The sequence below is a fragment of the Apiospora marii genome, assembly GCF_038362585.1.
Source record: "Apiospora marii strain CBS 49790 chromosome Unknown utg000011l_segment0_segment0, whole genome shotgun sequence".
In the NCBI taxonomy this organism is placed as follows: Eukaryota; Fungi; Ascomycota; class Sordariomycetes; order Amphisphaeriales; family Apiosporaceae; genus Apiospora; species Apiospora marii.
The window spans coordinates 609,721-635,304 of NW_027117382.1; the positions used below are offsets into that span (position 1 = coordinate 609,721).

Below are 25,584 nucleotides of genomic sequence, written 5' to 3' on the forward strand. Positions count from 1 at the left end.
TGTTGATGGATTGGTGGTTTGTTGTTTGTGGAAAGTAGTAGAGGTGTCGGTGGTACTGGTAGATGAGACTAAGATGCCGAGTGATGAATCAAAGACTTGACTTGGTCGAGAGTGGTAAGATATTTGTTTGTTGGTTGTGGTAGTAGGAACTGTTGGTGGAAGGCTGGTATGATCTGATATGGAGGGAATCAAGACGGAATTTGAAACGGATTCCGGGCTGTCTTTATGGACCGCGACGACAGTGACCTAGTAGGAGAGAAAGGCAACTAGGTTGACAGGGTCTAGGCTCTAGCCTCAGTCCAGGACTCGAAGAGGGTATGATGCGTTGCGGCAAACAAAGTCTGACTTCAGAGGTTATGGGGAGGGGAGCCAGGAGCCGTAGTGCGCCGTAAGGGTGTGGGTAACTGATCCCTACCTCCACCGTTTTCTTTCCCATCTGTCGTAACTCCTCTTTTTTCTGCTTCTCGCTTCCCGCCTGTCTGCTACCGGGGGGAGGGGGGGGTGTCTGGGTGTGGTGTCAGCGAACAAGGGAAGATGGTGTTACTTGCTCACTACTTGCAGGCTTCCAGTTTTCGCCGATCAACAAAGACGGGCAGTAAGACGGGCACCGTTTCTGGCGCGGCGGAGAACACAGGGTCGAGTAGAGCGACATGGCCTCCCATGTACCGTATGGCGTAGTCTGTGTGGGACGCAAGCCAATCGCCGTCCTAGCGGCGTTTTTAGCTTTTCGCCACGCCACGGAGACAAGGCTGATGATGCAGTTCTGTCTCTCAAGCTCGCTGGGGCAACGAGAGGGTGGTGGCCAGAACAGTGGCCAGAACCCTTTGTCTTGCCGGGGTCGGAAGGGTTTCTGGCGAAATACCCATCCAATGACAGGTGCAACGAGTGATGAAAAGGGTGGGCCTGGCTGCTCGCTAGGCGAATATGTGTGTCTGGCCAACGGGCAATGATTGACGTCTGCTGGGCTGCGTAGGGAAAGATACCCTGCAGATCCCAAGTCTGAAGTCATCGCCTTCGTCATTTTCTATTGGCCCAAGCTTTCTTCGATACCCGCAAAAAGAAAGAAACAGAGGAGAGCGCGCCGGGAAAGTGATCTCAATTGTCTTGCACAGAATCAAACCACTGGCAACAAGAGGCTACCGAATGCGTTCCATCATTTCTTCTGAGGTAACATCCAATGCCAGCCAGCTCACGACATCAGCTTCCTGCTTCGGCACTGTGGGTACTTCTTAATTTTTTTTTTTCTCGTAGTAGTAGTAATGTTTCTCTCACATCTCCATGCCCTGGAAATTCAGGGTCCAATGCTGCGTGTGATACAGTGGCCAGCTACAGGCAGGCACCAGGGGTGTGTTGCGCTATGCACTTGTAATCTGTAGTAGTAAATTTGCCTGACAGGACTAGGCGACAAGCCTGACGCGACCCCCTTGCCCCCAACCCAATTGCCAAACCTCTCAAGGTGCTGAGAGCAGCTGTACAGGAACGCCAAGTGACATCATGGTCTCCCCGGTCCTGGGGGGAATATCATCGCATTCAGACAGCTGACCGGACAGTACAACCGCATTTCGCACCCAACGCCTGCAAATCTGCATACGCAAGTTTCCCCGCGACAGCGAGGTGACGGTATCGGGTGCATGGATGGCCCCATTGCGTCGTCTCAAACGGAAGGGATCAACAGCATTTCTCCTCCCTCGCGTTGGTGTGCCAATGCACGTCTGCAATCAAATGGGCCATTTATTATTGCAAGACCTTTTGCAACAATGCTATCTGTACATACGCACCGCAATCCCCACTTGCGTTTTCCACCAAGGTTGCGTCGAAACCCTCCACATACACGCACATATGCACTAAAACACTAGATAGATCTGCATTGAATAGATTACAATAACGTACCGTTACTTGGCCCTCCATCTGTCCATTGTGCCGTCAATACAGTACGGAATCCTCGCAGTCTGTGAAAGGACATCGGTAGTCGGAGGATGTCAGAAGATGATCCCGTAGGTAATTACTTAGATGAAACTTGGGCATTTTCTTGTATCTCAAAGGTACCTAACGCCAAACCAATCAATTCAATTCCAGCCTCTCACTTCAAGCTAGAGCCCGGGCTACCCCGACACCCTTAGATTCCAATCGCACATGGTTGGCTCGATACACGCGACTGAAGATGTTAGCCCACATCGAAGCAGGGGAATTTCATAGGGGTCCCTTCAGAAGGGTCCTGACGCCCCATTCAGGGTCGAAAAATCCCTCGACCGACGATGGGGCCAGAACCTCGTGATGGGGGCATGTGCACGCCGGCGCTGTCTCGAAATCAAGCTGTTGCTTGGCCCGGGCAGCAATGGGATTCCCAACAATTTGCCATTCCCAATTGCCACTTTCGCACTCCTGACCCTCGACAATTCCCTTTGTCGATGTCGTCTTACCCCCCTTGGCCTCCGCCATGACTCGCAATGGTCTTTCACGACCGCTCCCACGTCCACACCGATGGTTCCAGCAGATTCGCATCTTGTCGCGACGACATGGCCAAATTTAGCTCGTCGGATGTTGCCAACACGCCATTTCGAGATCCACGACTCTAACTTGGTTTAGTCAGCTGTCAGTTTCGACTGGTGTTCGTCGTTTGAGGTATGCAAGCTGCTTAATCCCTTCCGAAAAAACGTCACATTTCCCCGGTTCAGTATTGGTGGCCTTCTCTCGGTGACGACTGAAGCTGACGGTATTTTTTTTTTTTTTTTTTTTGCAGGCATTGCTGCGCGACTGCAGAATAAGGGTCCAGCAGGGGTCCCAGCCATCAGCCTGAAGGTCGCTCGTCACCAGACGCTATTGAGAGACAAAGGGGAATTTGCCAAGCCTATTTTGGGGGGCTGGGAGGTCGGGGCAGAAGTCGGGGGTACGTCGTCACACATCCCCTAGGCAGCATGATATCAATAATGCGACCCCCTCCCCAATGATGTCAGCCGTCAGCGCTCGCAGTCAGCTCTGCCACACGACCAAAACGCCTTATTCGACACTGCCAGCTGCTGTAGCTGTCTTGGCGCACACGCTCCCCCGGCCGAGATGGACACTGCAGTGACGATCGGGGGTTTTGTTCTGGCGGCTCTGCCTAATACAAATCCTTAATTCTAATCTAAATCTGGCGAATTGACGCCAGAGCCGTCGGGGGAGGATGCATTTCATTATGATTAACTGGGCCCGTTCTCCGTCATAATGTTGCCGCTGACGATAGTCTAGAACCTCCACTTGCACCGAAAGCTTCCAATCACTCGCACGTGATGACGAAAGCAGCCGCATCAGACCTCACACCCTCACACTCAGCTCTGAGCTCCAGCGAAAATGATTTCATCCCCTACCACAGCAGCCGGGCAAGGGGATTTGAGAATGTTGCAACCTCTGGAGATAAGCTTCGGACCCATAACATGCATGCAGTCGTACAACACTGACATCAACTTATCTCCATATCTCGATCGAAGAACGGAAGACTAACTCGGCTGAGGATGACGACGAGGCGGTTCGATCATTTCGATGCGTTCGAAGTTTTCGAGGGTTTCTTTGAAGCTCTCGATGACCCGATGCACTCGATGCACTCGATGACCCGATGCACCGGGTGTATGTAACAGCGGACTCTGCCGTATCGAGATGTCGAATTTCTGGGTGTCAGTCGACGTTCTCCGTTGAATCATCAGATTTGTGCTGCTATCCCCGGAAGTTCGACGTGACCCGAGCAATCAATGTGCCTTGTTGGCCGCTGGGCCGGGTGTCGGGAGCCTTCCGGACCACTTTACCGTCCCGAATCACGATATACTTCGATACGATTGCTCCTGCTCGCGGTCCACCATAATATTTGAAATTATGGGTAGTCCCGAGAATATGTTTTTGCTTTGTCTGGGCCTACTCGGGCCAGTACTCGGGCCACAAGCTCTAGCGGTTCAGTAGCCAGAGGAAATTGACATCCATCTCGATACGCGGGCTCGTCCTGACTCCTGAGCAGAATCCTGAGTCCTGGCACGGATGGGACGTGGTTGCTTCATGACGAGCACGGGGTACGCTCATCGCGATGTGGCCCTGTTACCCCAATAAATTCCCAACGTCATGGCCCAGGCCGCCGCTATCCCAAACATAAGCGGAACTTTACATCACTTTGGGCCATCTCCTTTGGGGGAGACCGTTACGCTTCCTTCCCCTTGTCAGTAGATGCGATGACCGGGTAGCAGTCCTTGTGTCACTCCAATTGTTGCGTCCCAGAGTTCCAGAGGCCAAGGCCCTCCAACCTTGCCCACTATTCAGGTAGAGCACCTAATGAAGAAGGCACATCAAAAGTCATACATACCGTGCCTATGAACCATCTCGACAGGCGACAGGATTCTTCCCTCGCTCTTGAGCCATGCCTGACGTCATGCGCTACATGACGGTGACTGTCGCAAAAATCAACCTGGGGTAGGAGCAGCAATGTGCTGCGTCACAGCGCCTACCCCCAGACACAGTATCCGATAGTCTGTCGATGTTTTCCAACGGGTTATGACGTTTTGTGCTCATCGCGATGGGCGCACCACGTTTGGTCTCACATCACGATGTATCATCTGTGCGGCCGAAAGGGGCTTAGGCATCTGACAGACTTTCACTTCCGGTTAAGCATCAATTCATCCCGAGTATTGGAAGAATTTTGTCAGTTTCTAGGCTCTCGTTTTCTATTACAGATCGCGGTAGGGGCTCCTCGAAACGAAATACACATGTGCCGACACTACTTGGGATTATCCTGAGCGGCGTACATTGATGCGTACATGTAATTGTGTCTTCTGCATTTCATCGCTAGGCCACGGAAGCCCGATGCCATCGTTCACTTCGTATTCTCACAAATATGAAATGATTACTGGGAGTTCGGAAGGGGTCGTTGGATGTTTCGCCTTTGTACATTATCCTAAACAGCAAAGAGCGAGAGGCGATTTGTTTCTTGAGCCAATGCTGATATAGGTAAGCTGGCCTTGAGCGCAAGATAGCAAATAGCAGCCATGAGATTAATGAATATCTTCTAAATAAATTCCAAATACCCCTTTTGAATCAACGAAGCTGGTTCTTTAGGTATTCAGGGCCATCTCAAGTGCGCGATACAATGAGCTCGAAGAGATGGCGTAGTTGTGCCGACCGAAATGAAGATGTTTGGTGCGTGTTATCAAGGACCAAAGGTTTATATGATCGAAAAGTTAGATGCATGGTCTGTAAATGAATAGATTGTTTGGACTGCGCAACAAGCCACGAGAAAATGTTGGAGTAGGTGGTTTTCCTTTGATATGGACTTGATACTATGGATTATGTAACCGTGGACTGCGGGAGCTAAGCATTGAGTGACATTGATGCCCCACAGTCTTAAGCTGCACTGATTGATTTGTTTGGTTTGGGGCCGGCGGTCGAGATAGACGCGGAAACGTAGCAACCCACCGTTTCGCGACGGCGCATCAACAGCCAAACAAGTCAACAACCTACACCACACCTCCATACACTTGTAGCCTCGCAACACCGCAATCCCCCTCGCGAGCGACACATGTTGCTCTCCCCAGCGGGACGGCCATCTCCAGCATGGAGAAGTTCTTGAGGGACTGGAGGCAAGATGCTCTCAACAAGGCCCAGTACGAATCTGCCATCTTCATCGGCGATAAGCTTCTAGCCCTGACAAGTCAGTCGCCCAAGTCAAGCCACGACAATTGGGATTGAAGCAGGCCATCCAACTGACCTTCTGATCATCTAGACCACGACAACGACGCATTCTGGCTCGCCCAAGTCCATTTCGCTACGGGAAACTACACCCGAGCCCAAGCCTTCCTCTCGAAACAGGACCTCATCAGTCGCAGCCCGGCATGCCGCTACCTGGCCGGCCACTGCTTTATCCGACAGTCGCGGTACGACGAAGCACTAGCCGTGCTGGGCGAACGAAACCCTACCCATCTCATCACCAACGCCGCCCACAAGCGAAAAGTCCAGCACAATGGCGGCCATGCCAAGGGCGCGACCAAGGCCCTCAAGGGATCCGACAGCTCTGACGAGGACGTGGCTAACCGCCGCTTCGAGGCTGCCATGTGCTTCCTGAGGGGAATATGCCATGCGAAACAGAACGCCTTTGACCGCGCCAAGGAGTGCTACAAGGACGCCGTCCGCATAGACGTGCAGTGCTTCGAGGCCTTTCAGCAGCTCATGAAGAACTCGCTGATGTCGCCCGACGAGGAGTGGCAGTTCCTCGAGTCGCTCGACTTCGACGCTATCACGGTAGCCGGCGATCCTTCGTCGTCGCAGGAGGCCGCCGAGTTCACCAAGATGTTGTACACCACGAGGCTGTCCAAATACCGGCACCCGGGCGCCTTTACGACCGCGGCCGAGACGCTGTCGACACACTACAACCTAGCAACCAACCCAGATCTTCTCCTGGCCCGGGCAGATCTTTTATACACGCAATGCAAATACAAGGACGCCCTGTCGATTACGGAATCCGTCTTGCACGGGGACAAATACAATTTCAGTATATACCCGCTGCACCTGGCCTGTCTCTACGAGCTGAAGATGAAGAACGTGCTGTTCCTGGTCGCACATGACCTGGCCGACAGCCACCCCGAAGAACCCTGCACGTGGCTGGCGGTTGGCATCTACTATTTCTCTATTGACAAGATCGCCGAGGCGCGCCGTTACTTCAGCAAAGCCAGCATGATGGATGCCCATTTCGGCCCGGCCTGGATCGGGTTTGCCCATACGTTCGCCGCCGAGGGAGAACACGACCAGGCCATATCAGCATATTCCACCGCCGCACGACTCTTTATGGGCACGCATCTGCCCCAGGTGTTTCTGGGCATGCAAAACCATGCCCTCAACAACATGACCTTGGCCGACGAGTTCCTCAAGACCGCCTACGGCCTGTGCAAGACGGACCCGTTGCTGCTCAACGAGATGGGGGTGGTATACTATCACCAAGACCGACCGCAAGACGCCGCGACCTTGTTTCTCAAGGCGCTCGAGATTGCCGAGGACATCGACTCGGAGCCGTCGGCCTGGCTGGCCGCGCGCACAAACCTCGCGCAGGCATACCGCCGCGCCAGGCGCTACGAGGAGGCGCTCGAGCAATTCGACGAAGTTCTGCGGCTTGGCGGTAAGGACGTTGCCGTATTCTCGGCCAAGGGCTTGATCTTCCTCGAGCAGGACCAGCCCGAGGAGGCCGTCGTCGTGCTTCACCGGGCGCTGGCCATCAGCCCGCAGGACCCCATCGCGACGGAGCTGCTCAACAAGGCCCTGGACGAGTCGGGGCGCGCCGAGCTGCCCTCGGACGACGGGCAGGCCGAAGCGCTGGAGGGGCTGGAGAGGGCGGTCAGGAAGATGAAGGGGCCGCCGACGGTGCGAGTACCGGTGCAGCCTGGGGTGCTGTCGCGGGGCAAGGGACGGGTGGCCCGTGGTAATCGTAGGATCATGGGCCTACGCGATGACGATGGTGCCATGGAAATGGCAGACGACTATTAACGATTTTTGCCAAGGCGCCGAGAGGGACGCACGGCGTTCTACCCTTTTGCTGGCGGCGTCACGGAGTATACTTCAGTTCTAGGGGTTTCATACGGAAAGGCAGCATCGACTACTGGCATTGATTAGATACGTGCATACGTGCATGGAACGGAAAAGCAATTTTTCAAAGTAAGCAAGAAAAGAACTTCCTGAGGTTCATGATCCATCTCATGCGTGACCAGCCCAGCGTCGTATCGTGTCGTATCGTGTCGCATCAAGTAAGGCATCATACGGTATATAATTGCGATTGGAGGGCCCAGAATCGTATAGTGTTTGGGACGCTATAAGTGAGTGAGGTGGCCAAGCCCGTCTTGGCAATTCTTGAGTGCCATTATAGCCATATACTAGTCTATCGCCTCGGACGCTCACTGGTGGAATTCGGCCTATCGACAGCGTGGAGAACGCACGGAGGGCCGACGTCCACATGCCCGTTTGGGGAAGGAGGTTCGGGGATGGCTGGGCCGCCGCGTACGCACGGGCGAACAAGCAAGCAAATGCAGCTGCCGGGTATAGCAGGTAGGTATCTTACTTAAAGGCGCAGACAGATCTTCCCTTTGCCGAGAAGATCTTCAGATCGCCCATCGTCTCGCTTCAATTCGAGTCGTTTGCTTGTAGGGTATAAGCGCATCTACATACTGTAGCTGAAGGGACCCCGACACCAAGGTGATCCATACGACCCTCCCCCGTCCTCGTCATCGTCGCCGTCTGTCTCCCACCATGCAGATCACCGCCTTCCTGTCCGCCGTGGCTGCGCTTGGCGCCGCCGGGGTGGCCGCCGCGCCCACCGTGTACCTGTGCGGCGACTCGACCATGGCGGCGCGGGGCGCCAACGACGGCGCCACGGACGGCTGGGGGCAGTACTTTGCCAAGTACACGACGGGCACGGCGGGCGTGGTCAACAAGGCCATCGGCGGGCGGTCGGCGCGGTCGTACTCCAACGAGGGCCGCTTCACCGAGGTGGCCAACCTGGTCAAGACGGGCGACATCGTGGTGATCGAGTTCGGCCACAACGACGGCGGGTCCCCCAACAAGAACGACAACGGCCGCTCCGACTGCCCGGGGACGGGCAAGGAGGTCTGCTACTCGGACAAGACGGGCGAGGCCGTCTACACGTTTGTGTTCTACGTCGTGCAGGCGGCCAAGCTGTTCCTCGACCGCGGCGCCACCGTCGTGCTGAGCTCGCAGACGCCCAACAACCTCTGGGAGGGCGGCAGCTTCGGGGAAGGGGCGCCGCGCTTCGTCGGGTACCAGGCCACGGCGGCGCGGCAGCTGGGCAACGCGGGCGTCACCTTCGTGGACCACTTCCAGGCCGTCGCCAACGCGTACAGGCGGCTCGGCGGCCCGGGCACCAACGCCCTCTACCCCAAGGACCACACGCACACCAGCCCCGCGGGGGCCGACCTCGGGGCGCAGGCTTTCGCGCAGGCGGTGGCGACGGCGATGAATGGGACGACGAGCTTGAGGAACTATATTGTGGCCAACTACCCGCGTCCGTACTGAGAGGGGGAAGAAGGGGTTGCAGGGGAAAGGCTCTTCAATCGATTATCATGGCTTCCTGATTAGGGGCCCGTGTGATTCATCAATATACATGAGTACTGTGCCATTATTGTTGTTAAGATCTACATTCTAGTACATGTGCCTGTCGGTGTCCTTGATGGCCTAAGTATCGAGTTTGATGTAGATATAATCTGCCATCATTACCTGCGTGTTTGCTGTCTCGTGTTCACAGGTTGCTCGAGGGCCCAAAGGGACAACAGGAATTCACTGACCCCTATCCCCTTGATGGCGGGAGCCTTGCTTCCACAGTTTCATGATGTGCTGTACAGTATACCAGAGACCAGTCGAGGACAATGAATAATGTCTATCCCATTAAACATGACTTTCAATCGAATAAACTGGCCTGCCGATCATTCCATATGAAACGTTATACCGAGAGAAGCGCTGTCGCTATCAAGGGGCTAACGCAAGACGGAGCGCAACTGAAGGTTACATTTTAAGGACATATTGGCTAAATGGCCTGAAAAGACCTGGACTGGGATTATCCAAGCTCATCTTCTTTCAAGGAGTCGAGCCATATTGCTGCCGATGACTTGGATTGATTTACACACTCAGATACCCGATGTCAAGTCACGTATTCCGTTCACGACGTCGCAAGCATGCATCCTCTGCAAGACGACGTCAAGCTGCAGCCGTTGTTGCCAGGACCTTCTGGTTTGCTGGCCAGGTGCTTACTAACTTGCAAAGTGTCGATTCACGTCATCATGAGCGAGCCGTACGCCCGACTCTCGAGCGCTTGATCATTGCAAGAAAGGAATAAGCTCTCTCTCCATCTCTCTTTGGATAATCGCTTATCCTTCAATTCCCGTCTGGTGAGCCCGGGTTGCAGTGTAGGGGAATTAGGTTGTTCCAGAACTGCAATAGACGTACGATGGCATGATGGACGGTGCTTCCAGTACCTGATGGAAGTCGGCGTACCTGGGTTCCAGAAGGAGTCAAATCAAATCCAGCAATTATGTACAGTAACCACCAAGCCCTGAACCGAACGGCTTCGCCGGAACTTGGTCAGGTCGCTGCACACCATCCAACTTGTCAACGGGGCGTAGGAGATGCAGTAGCGCCGGGTAGTGACGATCACGAAGGGGCCGGTCGAAACTCTATTGTGTTTTCACTCGACCGCGTCTCGCGGAACCCGCCGAGGGAACTGTGAGCTTCTTCTGCTTTTCCAATGACAGTATCCGGCCTGGGGGACAAACTCTATTCTTCTGTTGAGACTCAGCTTGAGAGGGCACCTCAGCAGCTCGGCCCGGCTGTCATGGCGTTTGCTGCCCGCCGGGTCACCCAAGCTACCTACCTGAACGAACTCTGCACGGTACCTACAGTACCTACTTAGTGCGGTACGGAACCAAGCAGCGCGGGCTTTGGGGGCTGCGGGTGGCGGGCTTTGAGGCGGCTGCGGGCTTTGCTTTTACAATTTGCTAGTGCATCGCGGACAGTCTTGTTTGGGAAAATATCTCTTCCCCCTTCCCCTTCCTCTTCCTTGTGCTGGGTGTGTATATTCATTCTTCCATCGACTGACTGACTTACATGCTGCCTGAGCTGCCTTTGCGCCAAGCCAGGCAATTCAAGCCCCGTCGGAGTCTGGATACATACTATCTCGTCATCTTACTCGGGGTCGTAGGGGTGGGTATGGTAAATGCTGTAGGGCTAGGCTGGTTCGGCCGCCGGAAAGGGGTCAAGGTGTGGGGGTGCCGAGGGAGGCAAGGCCGTGCCGGCAATGTACCGGAGTGCGGCGCCTGCCTGGCGTGATAGGGCCAGTATCTTCTCCAAGATGTCGTGGGATGAACCTCCTTCTCCATCCGCCATCGACAGACAAGCCTGCAAACGTTACTGTAGGACTTCATTTGTCCTGGCCAGCCAGCCCGACTGAATCATGCCTTTCGGATAACGTCTCTTTTATGACACGAGTGTAGTAGACGACTCCGTCCAGACGGGAAGGCGTTTTCCTGCCATGTACTACGAAGAGTATGTATTTTTACATACCCATCCGGCTGGACTTTTCTTTGCCTTGCCTAACAGCCGCATGCCCCAACATTGACTCGCCGTCATCGCGATCCCCAATCGCGAACAAGTGCCCGAACTAGCCAACGTAGCCCCAGCCCCGTCTTCCCCCATCCGTCCTATCCCGCGTACCCGGGGAGACGAAAATCGATCGGTTAAAGTCTATTTGGTTACTGTATAGCCTCAGACTGGTACGGCGCCGTCATAGGAACGACTTTGCCTACCCGCATTCATAGGCAATTCGGACCAAGTCCGTTTGGGATACACTTTAGGCAAGGCCTCACCAGCTAGCTGGGGCTGACTCGAGCAGGTCCCGATAATGATGTGAGGCAAAGGGCGCCGTGCTTGCCTTAAAACACAGAGAGGCTAGGAGGGAAAACGTTACAGTACTCAGAATGTCAGCCGCAAGCGGAAGCTCCGACGCATTTCCAGAACAATGTAGATGGAGCTACCACTACACAACATGCGCCGCCGGGTGTGTATGTACGGCGCTCTCAGCTCTACCACGCCTTACAGAGCCTTGTAGCACTGGACGGCTGTTAGCAATGTTCGAGTCAGGGTGCTCAATGATATACCGGCACTCGATTCAACAGGGCAGCTCGTCCTTCCGTCCAACAGGGATGCATGGGTGAATGCTGAGTAACTACTTGTTCAAAGATGACTAAAACGCAAGGGGGTGCTCTGGAGGGAGCTTCACCACACCACAATAAAGTGCCTGCTCCTCTAGCACATACCATCAATGCCTTTGGGATTGCATACTATAGCTGAGGCATGTAATTTCCCTACCCACCGGGATGCTATGGACCCTGCGGCACGGACGGTGTGCTGCTTCGCTATCAGCCCCCATGCTCCTCGCACCTCCATGGCCATCACCAGCCAGGGGACTTGAGGCAATTATCGTTACCCCATCATCAGGCAAAGCGACGAAATGGCACGCCCATAAATACTCCCCACGACTACTGTCGCTATCGTATAGTAGCAGTAGAGCAACCAAATGAGTAGTCTATCGAGGGACTAGCCGCACCATTTCGACGCCATTGGCAGGCCGATGGACTGCAGGCTAGCCGGCTAGACAAGGACAAGTCGCACCCACCATACAGATGTATGCACAGTACTCTATATGCACGAGAGACCCGACCGTCTCGTCCCGAGGATAGGTACCGAAGCAGCGAGCCAGCCAGCCCGTCATTGATGCAGTACATAGGCCTTCCTTGGGTGGGAACTTGAGAGGAAGAAGCTCCTCTTTTGGCGGCTGCGGATCCCCCGTCAGTCATGAGTCGCGACAACGCGAGTTTTCCCGCTTGCCTGTACAGAGGTAGTATGCGGTCCATCTTGATTGCCTCCCCCAGTCACCGCAATGGAGATGCGACTACCTACTGCTGCTGCTGCTTCACCTACCGTCCGTCCCCCTTGCAAAAGCCTGCAGATGAAGCCGCATGCCCCCTCCCCTTGGGTAAACCAGGACTTGTGCCAAGTTGGAATCGCGGGGGGCATCCTCGTTGGACATGCACATCCACCAGTCCACGTTCCGCATGCGAGTGGACGAGTACCTATCTCAGGTACGTGCTGAACGAATGCGGCGGCGGGGACTTTGTGTGGCAGAAACGGAACTATCTCCGCTTCGGAGCCATCGTGGGGACGGACGGCTGATGCCGAACACGATGAGATTGCCAGAATCGATATGCAGCCGCCGATAGCCATGCACGACACCGCAGAACCCCCTTCTCTGAGGGCCGGGTCCCGTGCGCGAGACTTTTCCCATCGTCATAGACAAAAAGCAGCCAATTGCATAGTACAGTCGGCTTCCTACCAACTGCTGCTGTAACCTCAGCAGAGACGACGGAACGCACGTGGCGATCATCTATCTTATGTGGGGTCGTATATAGCCACCATCTCACGTCCAAAATACCACCTTAGAGCTCTGCCCGCTTGATGCGACCAGGGAACCCAGAGTTTGCCCGCGGCGCATCTCGCGAAGGAAGCTGGAACCCTCGAAGGAAGCGGATCCCTTTTTCGACGGGTTTGCTAACATCACAGAGGGTTTGGCCGCTTTGGGCAGCGAGAGCTGAGAAAGCTGGCACCCTGCCCAAAGATCCCCAAGCCACCGGTGCCCCAGACTAATTCAGTAGCTCTGGGCGACTGCGCCGGCGGGAATAGTAGATCGCATACTCGTACGATATGATGTGTTGCTTACTGGCGAAGGGGGGGCTGACTAGCCAGCCGAGCTCATGTGTGAACACAGCAACACGAGCTGGCGGCGGGTGGATTTGGTATTGTAAGCAAAGTGAAGTGCTCCGTAGCATTGCAAAACCTGCGACGCCCTTGGCGGCTCGACAGTCTAGCAGATCAGCCAGGGTGGACAAGCATCATGACAAGCATCATGGGCGGCCGATCAAGCAAGAGCAGATGTAACAAACGGGCGGACAACTCCTCCTCCTCGGAGAGCGAGAGCGAGAGAGGAACTTGACGGTTTTCCCACCACTGATCAAATGCAACTGCCCAGATAGGCAGTCCTGGCCGCCCCGGCCGAGAGGTTGGGGCCGGCAGTCCGTCTAGGATGTAACGCGAGGCCACAGAAGACCACAACCCCCCACCAACATGAGATGCAGACCTGGGTCCCAAAGATGGGACGGTAAGACATCATGCCGAAAGAGGAGAGCTGCTTGGAGCCCGCCGCTGCCATCTCGCTAGAAAAATGACATGTCTTCAACGGATGGGCGATGGGCAAGAATTGGCGTGCGATGAGGAAAAAGGACGGGCTAGGAAAATATTAAAGCGGAACTGGCCCGCCCATGCAAAGTGGAGAGGGCTCATCTTGCCATGTCGGGGCCGGGATCATCCATGAAGGCGCGCAAAGAGGGCATCAGAGAGAGTCGACGAGACTGTTTGCGTCGCGAGATGAGATATATGTAGTGTGTGGGTAGCTGTGTTGTGTCGTTGCGTGCCGCCTCCCAAGCTCCCAAGCTCCCAAAGCGTCAGAGGTGTGTGTGTGTGTGTGTGTGACTGGCTAAGTTTGTACCTACGCCCAGCCTTTCCCCACGGCGGCTGTTGTTGAATCGTGGATGGTGGCGCTTGTCCTTATCTTACCAAAGACATCTCAGGTCGCACGCTGCAAGCACGTACGCAGGGGCCTGGTGGCACGGCGATCGACGGCCAATCACCCAAAGCTCTCAAGCATGGCGAGGCGAAAGCAAAAGCTCTTTCTTGATATGTTGAAATCGTGGTCGTGGTGGTGCAATCAATGGCGCAAACGGAAGGGTACAGCGAGTACATGCATATCTCGTTTCTTTTCCGGTCTCTTTCCATAGCGACTGTCGGCCGAGTGCCAATGCAGCCAGTCACACTCGGTTGCGCAATATGTTGAAGGTAGCTGTCGCTCGGCACAGAGGGGGGTCGGGAGCCGAGACTTTTCCTGGGAGCGGCAGGACCTGAGCTGCGACACAGCGAGCATCAGAAAGATGATCGATATCATATCCACACGGATCTCGTAAATCCAACGGACGGATGGAATTTCTGATCCGATTATGACCGAACTCAATCAAAGCGAGTTCCACACTACTGGAAATATCGACAGGCATGTGTTTGCTATAGGCAAGAAATTTAGTAGGGGCACCGAAAGCCGAGAGCTATGTACACAATGTGCTGTGTGTGCTTCTTTTCGCGTTTCAGCCATTGCCGGTTCGGCTCTACCCGTCAAGGGCAGACCGCTGTCTTGGTAGGTAGGTATCATCGTTCAAAGCCCGAGGCATTCAGTTGAGGCCTACTGTAGCAGTAGGAAATCGAAAAATTGTTCCCAGGTAACGTGGTATGTATGTACTTACATAAGTCTGAGGCTGGATCGTCCGCTGCATTGGGTGTTCTTGACCTGGATAGAACATCATGCAAATGTGGGAGTCGCCAAGGTCTAAGGTGCAAGCTGCATATCCTTCCTAATTAACGCGGGCGAACTGGTATGCTTTTCATGCAGGGGCGTTGATGCGCCTCACATTTGTGGAGAGACGCTGCATTGGAATCACGAACAAGCTCGTCAGATGTCATATTCTCCGAAGGTGGGTGGTAGACTGTAAGCCAAAAGAAAAAGAAAGAGTAAACACTGGAAGGTAAATATCTGCATGTAGATGTGCGTCCACGCTGGATGTTGTTCCGAGGTTCAACCCAGCAGCAGCAACAGTAACCGAGAGTGTCTGCTTTTGGGGCTTCTACGGTGATGATCAGGGGCAGATATGCAGACGGGGGAAAGTTTTCACCATGCCCCCCCGGTGATTGGCTCGCATCGGCATGGACAAGCTTATGCATGCAGTATCGGACTTCGCTACCGAAAGGATTTGGGGTCCGCGCCAGCACTTCGCGCCTCGTCCTTCATGGCATGTTTGTCCAACAGCTATCAAATACACCAGAAGGAGCCGGCCAGCAATGTGGCTTTTCGTGCCGTTGGTGTTTCAGGTCTTTCACATGGGCGAGATGAGATTGACCAGGGCCGTTTGCATATGTATCGACACACCCACCGCTTCTTCTCGGCGAAAGTGCATGGCCGTCAACGCCTGCTGCATGATGGCCTTACCAACGCAGTTCGACCCGAGAATGTGAATGCACACGAGGCATGTTGAAGATCCAACTCACCTCAGCCGCACATCTCAAAGCTACGAGACGGTGTAGCACGCGCCATTGCCCAATGACAAACAGCAGGGCAATTTAGCATAAAGCCGAGCTGCTGATGATGGTCTGGACCGCCTCTGCGCCGCATGCCAGACCACCAACGTGACTTGGTGGGTGTTTGATGCTGACATAGCATATGTTTCAACGCCCATCCTCGTGGGATTTAAGGTGAGAAACGACGTAGCATCGAGATTGGCATCTGACGTAAGGATTGTTTGGCGCCAAGAACGGCGCCCGCCCTTGCCAGCTGTGCCTCCGGCGTACCTGCTGTAAGGCACGGGTGCGTATTCAGAGTCGTGCATTTTCTGGCACCGAAATTCTGGATACACCCAAAGCTGGGATACGATGCCATCGATACCTTGTACTTACTTACCTTACACAGGATGACAACATGCTGTTGTTTGCAATCTCTGGTGAGAATAAGGGAAAGAGGAATCCCCAAATGCCTTCCCTGACGAAGTGAAACCCCTAGAACCTTGCTGAGATCGACCACGTCGGCTATCTCCAAAACAGTGTCAAAAAGATCAGATGATCGCGCTGAGCGTTGCTGCGTTTACTTTCTTTTTTTGTGCTGTGCGCAACATCACATTCCAGGTAGCTTCGGTGGGGTCGTGGCTTGCTCATGAATCTGGGGTATTACTAAGACCAGCCATGCTGTGTGTCAGTGCTGGCAGGACTGTCTTGCCCCATCCACCAGAAAAAGCAACATCGCCAGATTTCCAGAGTCCAGACAGGTCTCATACGCACTTCACGTTCCGACGTTTAAATGCGCGCGCGTGTTTTGTTTGATTGCTTAAGGCGTTGCGGGATGAGAGGAAAGGAGGTACCTACTGTAGAAGCGACATCAATAAGACTTTGGAAACTAACCAGATTTGGCACCAATATATATTAAAAATTAAATATTTTAATAACTTATTATTAATTATAAAGATCCTTAAATTATATAGAAAAATATATAATATTATAAGGAATTATTTAATAAATAATATATAATTTTTTTTAATTTTATTTAAACTAGAATTATTAATACGATATATTTTAAATTAAAGGGTATTTAGAATATATTTCTTAATTTATTCCACCTTCCCTTTTAAATTTAATAATACCTCTTAATTAGTTTTAATTAAATTAAAATTAATAAGTATTATATTTAAATATTATTAAAATAATATAATTATTTTTTCGATTTTTTCTATCGCCATTATATCTTTTAATATACGCGCGAAGGTCGAGTATTTTAGTGGTAAAATTGGCGTTTCCGGAGTTTTGCTGAGGCTACTTCTGCCTATTAACTGACTCCCTGACTGAGTAGCAGTAGGAGGTAGTAGTGAAAGCAATCACTGTAAGTTCCTTGCAGCGCTAGTGGGCAGAGACCCGAAATTGCTGGACTCAACTCTGCTGCTTGCAACCCCGGGCTTTCGGCCCCGCTGACTTCATTAACTGCCCACTGCCCAGGGAGAAGGGACCAGGATGACCACCAGCGAAGCCGAAGAGGAAGGAAAGAGGCCAACGGAAAACACGACGTGTATATCAACGGTTGTGCTCCGTATAGACCCGCTTGCTATCTCATTGTGCCCCTGCCGTCGTGGACAGGGACCGGACCTGCGGACTTCTATCATATTTCTTCCATAGATGAGACAAGGCGAGCTCCACTTGCATGTCGACTTTGGGCGATGCAGATAAAAGAAAATACAGCTGAACATCGGCAGTCTGTACGTCAGCCAACGGCGCCCCGTGATTTGGCAGCCCAGTATTTTGTCCGCTTGGTGCCTCGATGCTGCTCGAAATGACAGAGCAGCAGACTGGCTAGTAATACACGAGGACCCCAGCGTATGTAGGATGGCTCTGGAGATTATCTGATCATCGCGAAACCAAATGGAAGCCGAATTTCATCACGCCATGCGGCGATGGTGACACAAAGAAGAAAAAAGGAAAAAGGGTGAAAAGGCGGTGGACGTTGTGTTCGTAACTCAGCCCATCAATCCTGACGTCTTGGTTGGGGCACCTGATTCGAATCCCATGTCTGCTGTTCGACCTGAGCCCGAGTCTGTTGCCGTTTTGTTTTTTTCTCTTCCGGCTTCGATCTGGAGCTCCAACAGAACAGCGCTAGAATGAAATCGGCTCTAGCAGTGCCGGTTTTCTCCCCCTTTTCAGATTTCGTCGATTTGTTCGCCCTAGTTACTGGTCGCCCACTGTTGGAGATGCTTGATGGGGATGATGTTGCTGTGGCAAAGAGGCGTTCCGCCTATCGGCGCCCGTTGAACCTGTTGCACACGAGGCCGGCCGGCTAGGCCATTGATGGATGGGAACACAAAAACAGCAAGTGACAAGTGTAGGTAGGTTAGACTTAGGTCCTGTCCACCGCCATGCGTTGGAACAAAAAAGAAAATGTACCTTATCCAGTAACCTTATCGAGTAGTGCAGCCCACGAACGCTGCTGGAAACGTAAATATGTAGGTTGGGTCGTTGCCACCATTTTGCTCTCACTCGCTCCCCAGGAACGGAACCCAAATAAAAAGAGCCCCCTTTCCCAGCAGCAGGTGATGATGTGTGCAATGCATATGATCACTAAAGTATGTATGCAGCAAGAAGGGATGCAGTAAGGTACCAGGCACAACACCCAGGGACAGAGGCTTTCGATGGAGCAATCCAATATCCTTCCTCCATTTGTGTTTGGTCCCCTATTACAGGCCTGCCCACTTTGGCAGAGGTCTGGTGGACCGGGCTCCGGTGAGAATTTAATGTACTTGGTAGATGCGCTCCATAACCCATGTGCATACATACAAGTACGGCCATTCAACGAGGCCCGTATTGCCCAAGCCAAGACAAGCCTAGAGGGGCCAACAGGCGTGCATGCCAACAGGCACAGCTATGTATGCACGTACTATCAGGCTAGGTATGCTACGTAGCATTGGAAGATAACATCTAGGTAAACAATATCGACAATTGGCAGCAAGCGGGCAGCTACTAGAGACCACCAAGGTGTGTGGTCGTCAGTCGTGGTAGTGGTAACAGCCCGCTAAGGAGTATGAGCAATGTATTGGATGATTTGCAGGCACGTAATCAATTGGAAGGGTGCTAGCAGTGCGCAGCGAAGAAAAGAAAAAGACACACAGCTTATCCTTATCCACAGCAGATCCTCGGCCCCATCTGGGTGCGTCCACAGGCAGACCAACCATATTCCATTCCACATGGGTGCATTGCATCGTGCATACACGCAAACCACAACACCAATCCTACGTTAGTGTGAAGCCCGGCTTTTTCGGCCGGGGTCCAGTCCCTGGTTTTCCACCGTGGCCAATCCAGGGTTGGGGGGCCTCGTCTAGAAGCCGGCGAAGGATGGAAGTCAGCTGTGAAATCCCAATCGATGCTGGGTCCTGGCTAGTCCAGTCCTGGTTCTTTGTCTTGGTCCCCTTCTTCTTCCTCCCTCCCTGCCTCCTGCGGCGTGCAAAGTACTGTAGCCAGGTGTTCCTGGTAGGCATGTACCTTTTCGCTGCTGGGAGCTGTGCTTGGCTGGACAAGGTATCCCGTCCCATGGAACTTTCTTTGGAAACAGATGAACCCGACTGAAATACCACCTTGCTGCAGCTTTAATTCTTTTTTGGTTAATGTGATGTACATAGCACTACCACCTATAGCCATGTACCTATCTTTTGGTTTCCGCTCCCTCCACCCCCCCCCCCCCTCCACGCCTGCTCGCACAGAGAATTCCCACACCAGAGCAGACACCGAGGGGCAGTACCGCCCGTGCGATCCGTTATTAATCTCCTTTGGGGTCTAAAAGCTTCAAGGCCTCTCTACTTCTGCGGGTTTGTACTTCAAAGGATGCCTACCTAGTCACCTAGTACCTCAGTACCCTTACCAGTTGCCAGGGGTTCCTGTGCTGGCTTTCAAATCAATGTACCTCGAGCGGCGTCCGAAGACCTTCCATACCTCCATACACATACCCTTTTCTTCATGATTCATCCGGTGACAGATACATACTGCATCTTTTCCTCCTCCTCCCTCTTCCCCATTGTTATATCCTCAAAGACGTTCGTCGGCCTAGCCCTGGGATCCATTCTTTCGTAATCGTCCTCTTTTTTTGGTCTTGACCCAGACGGGAGAGCCTCGTCTTCCCTAGTTTTCTTTCTTTTCTCTTACACCACCGGCACCAATAAGAGAAGAGACAGAGACGAGGACCGTTCTTTTTTCTACTACTCGTTTGTTGAATATGTATCTTAATTCATAATACACCACCTTGCCCGTCTTTTTCGACTTCAGTCGCCGGGGGTCGCAAGCGACTTCGGTCGAGCATTGCGAACCGATACTACTCCGTACTTGCTGGTGCTGTCAACTGAACGAACAACCACGTTCCGAGGATGGAAGGCACCCTACTCATCCCCCCTGATCGGGGTAACATTCTGGGGCGAGTCCTCTGGAAGGTATGACTTCACCACCAAGCCCGTCCTCCACTGCATGATCTGGGAATTAATGCTGGTGTGTAGCCCCGATACGTGGTGTTGGGCTCTCCGCAGAGGGAGGGCAACGCGGAAGCGAACCAACCACCAAACAACCTCAGCCTATCGCAGGTCCTCTCCGCCACCCGGATCAAAGATGGGCGGGAGAAGAACATCAAGATCCCGCCGAGGATGTCACCGGACACCATCTACCTCTCGTTGTATAAGTCCAAGGTAACAATCAACGTACCGCAATCCACGCTACTCTGGCCGGATCATCTAACCGTACTGCTTTTTCTAGGATGACTGGGAGCCCGTAGCACAATACTCAATAGCTTCCATCGCAGATTGCCAGCTCCAAATGGTATCACACCGGAAACAAGGGCCGCCCGTGCCTACAATGATCCTGCAGATTAAACCAGACCCCACGACAGACAAACTCCGAAAGCGACGCTCAAGTCGAACCGCCGGCTTGACAAGGGAAAAGGAGTCGGGCCCGACAACATTATGGTTCCGACCCAGCGACGAAGGCGGGTACACTCTGCAAGACTGGGCACGCTACATCTCCTCGCTCATACAGCCGAGCGGCTCCGAGGCCTACCCAATGAGCCCCATCACGCCTGCGTCGCCGACATTCTCTAACCCTTTCTCGCCCCGCCGAGAAAGTGGACGTCCGGGCAGTGGGGGACAGGAGCCTGCTCGCCCTGCTATGCAGCACCACCGGTCTCGCCCGCACACGTTCTCCTCCGACTCGCCCAGCCTGCGTTCCCGCAAGAGCGACATCTCCTCGCACGGCAGCTCTTTGAATGCAATGGGAATGGGCTACGTTATTCACGGCAACCAGTACACCACAGTGCTGCCCACCGACCTACCCTCGCCAGCCACTACTGTTGGTGAACTACCATCAGAATACACGCTGGGTTGGACTAATGCACAGGGACGGTCATCAACACTGAGCTCACCTGTTCGAGCTAGGGGAAGTGTGAGCTCGCAGGGTCATGCACCAGGCAGCCAGTCGTCGAGTTCGCCGCCACCGGCACGAGAATCTATCCTGGACAGAGCCTTCCAGCTGAGGTGCATTCCTGGGGTCGAGACGGAGATACCCGGGGAATACAATCTGAGCTCTCTGGCGAGGTTTGATGCCTTGATGCGCGAGGCGGAGGAGCGACGGAAGAAAGAAAGAGCGCAGAACCCGCCTATCACTCCAATGACCAGTACCTTTGAGGAAGACGAGGATGCCGAAGAGCAAGATACTGCCAAGGTTGCGAAACAGATTAAGCGGGAAGAGGCCGAAGAGGCATCAGAAGAAGACAATGAGGAAGAAGAAGATGAGGAAGAATCCAGCGATGATGATGTCTTCGAGCATCATATCAGTAGGGACCGGTCATCAATCGGCCCATCCGCTCAGCGGGCCTTGGCTTTCATCGCCAATCGTCACAGCTCAATGGTTCAGACCGGCCGTGCAACCCAAAGCTACCACCCAGACAGTGGATATTCCATTCTGCGACCTCATACGGCCCATTCGAGGATGAGGCCTTCTGCGCCGAGTCGAGGAGGCAGCCAACCCCATATCCCACTTGCGGCGGCAGCCATGGAAAACCAGCGTGCGTCCATGCGAGATCACCTGTCTCGCCACGAAAAGCGCCATTCTACGTCGAGTGTGAAGAGACTTAGCTTTAATGAGTTTACCAAGCGGTTGAGCAGCACCAGCAGTCTCTTACTTACGCCCAACGGAGGTGGACCTGGCAGCCGGGGGAGCAGCGAGAGCGAGTCCACACAGCAGCCTGCATCCCGAGCCGGACTTCACCACCCCCGAGGAACCCCTTCGCAGAGCTCTCAGAGCTCCAGGGATTCAGAGCGATGCGGTTGGCGCGGCAGCGTTGGTGTATTTGGAGCCGGTGAGGGCTCATTCATCTAACTAATGTCGGCCAAATTTCGAGAGATACCCTTTACGAATTTTCTTCCGGTTGTTTTTACTTTGTTTTTTAACTCGTCCATTCTCCGAGACATTGAGAGCGCAGCAGCAAGCCACGGCCCGGTTTTATTTTTTTGTACGATTATCAAGATTTTGTATTACACTCATGCATGACCTATCACGAAAAACCACCCACCACACACCAAAGAGACGGCCGACCCGAGGGTTTCTGGGTTTCGAGGGGGGCGACAAGTGCATTTCATGGCCCTTCTCATTAGCGACTTTTGGGCACGTCAACACATGTTACGAGACCGCTTGGCAGCATTACTACGGGACATTCTTCTAGTACGCGCCTCCGAGCCACTGGTTACGATACGAGCGGTTACCAATCTCTCATCATTGCCGCACTTTTCGAGACGGGTCGTCTGCTCGTCACTCGCAATGAAAGAAAAACACAGCCAGCCATAGTGATAGATACAAACCGAACAAAAACTTCTTATCATCCATTACCCGGTTCTTACGCTACGTGACATGACGCTCCTCAATTAAGTGACCTGTCGATCTGCCACGATGGTTCATGCCGGTGACGTTTTTTGCTCCTGCACCCTCCTTTTGCTTGCATATCGCGCGCATGCTGCATCGCGCACGTGTGCTGCTGCTGGCTGGCTGGCTGGCTGGCTGATTGACCTGTCAGCGCAGGGGGCCGGGCCCGAAATTGTACAGTTGATAGGTGCGGCATGCTACATACCCACGTTACTACGTCAAACAGACAGCAAGAGGGAGGGCCACGGACTCTCAACTAATTCAACTCACAGTAAGCTGCTGCCACTCACGATCTAGTGTCTGTCGAGTAGCGTATACGGTGGACCCTATAGTACTCCAGGTGCTAAGCTCTAGCAAGGAGGAGACAGGGACGGAAAATACCATCCTGCATGGTTGGGCTGGCCGGCAGGGGCCCCAAGAAAACAGAGCGAGCAGCAAATGGGTTAGAGAGAGCCCACTCACGAACCCAACCCCAAATGCCTTTGACACTTGCATGCATATTGCATTTGTAATCTAGTGGTATTTCGTGTGTAAATCAGGTCATGTCGTGAAGCGGCCCGAACCCACCACCGCCGCTAGGAGTAAGAGTAGACAGGCCGCAGATCAGGGCCTGATCCCGGCGCCTGGCTAATGGCTCGGCAGCGTAGACCGAGGGAACGAAGGAAGGTTTGGGCAGTCCCAGTTCCATGCTTTGTCCGGGCGAGATAGGCAGGGTGGCAGAAGGTAGGGGCATTTTCGTTTGGGTTACATGCCTAGGCATGTCAATCTATGTTCATAATCATGGAGCGTCGCGATAAGGGCGGTGGCAGATTTGTTCGGGTTACTAATCAGGGGGTATAGCAAGTAGTATGCGTAGGCCTTACTTTTTTTCTTCCTTCTTCTCCGTCTCCCGGTTTCGGGATACCGACTTATCATCCCTTCCTTCCGTGGCCAAGCTCATTGCGGAACATCTCTGACATGACGGAATACTCTAGCCCTGTCTTTCTTTTCTTCCCCCTGCGCGCGCCCTTCAACTTTGCCATTATTCCCGCTGCTAGCGAGAGAGTGAGCATGGGACAAAATGAAAATGCCATGCTTTATTGCCGTTTGCCTGAGCTATCGTGGAGCCATGTGGAACCTCACTATATACTAGAGACATGGAAGGAATAGCTTACTAGATTGCCTACCTCCCAGCTGGCAGTAGCACCCTTCCCAAACAACAATGGTCCACGGGAGATATGGCAAATAGGTAGACACTTGAGACTCCGTAGTCAGCCTACTATGTACCCATTCCCTTAGCAGGGCTCGTGCTCAGGCAAAACTCCACACGTTAGAGGATGGAAGGGGCGAAGAGGCTGTCAATGTCAATAGCGCATATCTATGGTCTGTCTTGGCTTAGAATAGCTGGCTCCTGTGATTGGCGAAGATGCGAGGGTGGCGTATGAGTATGCGTAACGTTCCTGTCTAGTAGCTCCGGTTATGTTACGAAATAGATAGTGGTATGTAGTCGTAGTCGTAGACACTAGTTAGCAGATAGAGATAGAGGTGCCCGTGCCAACTAGTTCGACGATGCCGCCATCATCATATTCATATTCCCACTTGCCAAGAAAAAGTGCCAGAGCACCACCTATCCAGGTACGAGCTCGCTTACTACTAGGTCGGTACATGCATGCATAGAAGCAAGAAGACGATCTTCACGGCGAAGTCTGGGCAGGCAGCTGAGAGGCGCAGCGCATACGGATTTCGGCTCTGATCCTGGTCTCTTTTGCTCCGTACGCCGAAGAGAGGCTCCATGATCATCTTCAGCTCCGTGGGATCCATCGTTCCTGTCCCTTCCTCCCTCCTGCCTCCCTCTCTCTCTCCCATGCTCTCCGCGCTACCCTTATGTGAGACGGTGGAGAAATCCCATTCCGCCAGCAACGTCCTTCTGAACAAGCGCATTTTTGGGGGAGTATGTAGTGATGCGACCTGTCGCGGGCGGATCAAACGTGTGGAGAAGATAGGAAGATATGCTCATGCATCCATCGGCCGAACTGGCAGAGGGATGGACTGTCACTATTCTTGGGATGGAAGCAGGGGAGGGGAGGGGTGTGAGTAACGACAGCGATATTCCGCTCTCTCTCCTTCTACCAGGCAGCAGAATAACGTCGCGAAAGCGGCGCGTTCCGTTGTCCAATTTCTATTAGCATACAGCTTCAACTAGCAAGGCCGTGGTATGTCTTGGCGACTGGGGGAGACACAGAGCAGGACAAGGCTTTTTCGCACACGCGCCTTACTGTAAACGAAGAAGATGGAGGTGTTTGAGGCTAAAGATGTCAAACACAGAAAATAGTACGTAACGTGAAGAAGCCACTGCGCTGCTACGGTACTACAAACCCACCTCCCTTGCAGTAAACTAGCTTGGGGTTTTTACCACAAGTCATGCAGGATGGTACTTTCGCGAGCTACATGACCGAGCGACCTGAGGTAGCCCGACCTGAGCCTCTCTGGCCTGAATTTATCCGGCCAGGGGCACCCGAGTGGCCGGAACACAGAGAGAGGATAGACGAAAATTCCTTCGCCATCGGCTCGGCCGGTGATCTAGACTCGGTCGGCTGAACGGAGGGAGAAATCTCCCACTACACGTCGGGCCGTAGAAAGTTTACTGCTCTGTTCACTTCTCGACCTTGGCCCCCGTTGCGGAAAGAGCGAGAATGGAACGATCTAGACCTCCCCCTTCCGAATAGGAAGTATAGAGAGAACTGGCATAGTCAGACCGACGACACACATGTAGACAAGAAAGCCACTGTATATCCCTCGAAGACTCCTCTGCTTGTCTCTAGCAAGATCAGTCCGCCGGCCGAGGTTCGGTTATCTACTGGCCTGGCGACTAACTAACCTCCTTGACTGATCGTGCCCGCCCGTCTGTACGTAAACGATGACTCCGGGCGGAACGACCGATCCCTTACTTCCTCGGCCGATTGCGTC

The 25,584-nt window shown here is 53.4% G+C and overlaps 4 protein-coding genes across 4 annotated transcripts; 3 read left to right on the forward strand and 1 right to left on the reverse strand.

Annotated features, from left to right (window-relative positions):
- Positions 1-5,568: 5,568 nt before the first annotated feature.
- Positions 5,569-7,488, forward strand: PG985_013266 (anaphase-promoting complex subunit 6; the record flags this gene model as incomplete). The annotated part of the gene is made up of 2 exons (XM_066833032.1): positions 5,569-5,665; positions 5,738-7,488. 2 exons carry the CDS (start codon positions 5,569-5,571, stop codon positions 7,486-7,488), a joined length of 1,848 nt encoding a protein of 615 aa, XP_066677772.1.
- A 756-nt stretch (positions 7,489-8,244) lies between these two features.
- PG985_013267 (uncharacterized protein) lies at positions 8,245-9,027 on the forward strand (the record flags this gene model as incomplete). Its single annotated transcript, XM_066833033.1, has 1 exon — positions 8,245-9,027. One exon carries the CDS (start codon positions 8,245-8,247, stop codon positions 9,025-9,027), a length of 783 nt encoding a protein of 260 aa, XP_066677773.1.
- Positions 9,028-20,102: 11,075 nt separating this feature from the next.
- On the forward strand, positions 20,103-22,098 carry PG985_013268 (uncharacterized protein; the record flags this gene model as incomplete). The annotated part of the gene is made up of 3 exons (XM_066833034.1): positions 20,103-20,165; positions 20,229-20,414; positions 20,482-22,098. 3 exons carry the CDS (start codon positions 20,103-20,105, stop codon positions 22,096-22,098), a joined length of 1,866 nt encoding a protein of 621 aa, XP_066677774.1.
- Positions 22,099-23,173: 1,075 nt separating this feature from the next.
- PG985_013269 (uncharacterized protein) lies at positions 23,174-23,371 on the reverse strand (the record flags this gene model as incomplete). The annotated part of the gene is made up of 1 exon (XM_066833035.1): positions 23,174-23,371. One exon carries the CDS (start codon positions 23,369-23,371, stop codon positions 23,174-23,176), a length of 198 nt encoding a protein of 65 aa, XP_066677775.1.
- Positions 23,372-25,584: the final 2,213 nt, after the last annotated feature.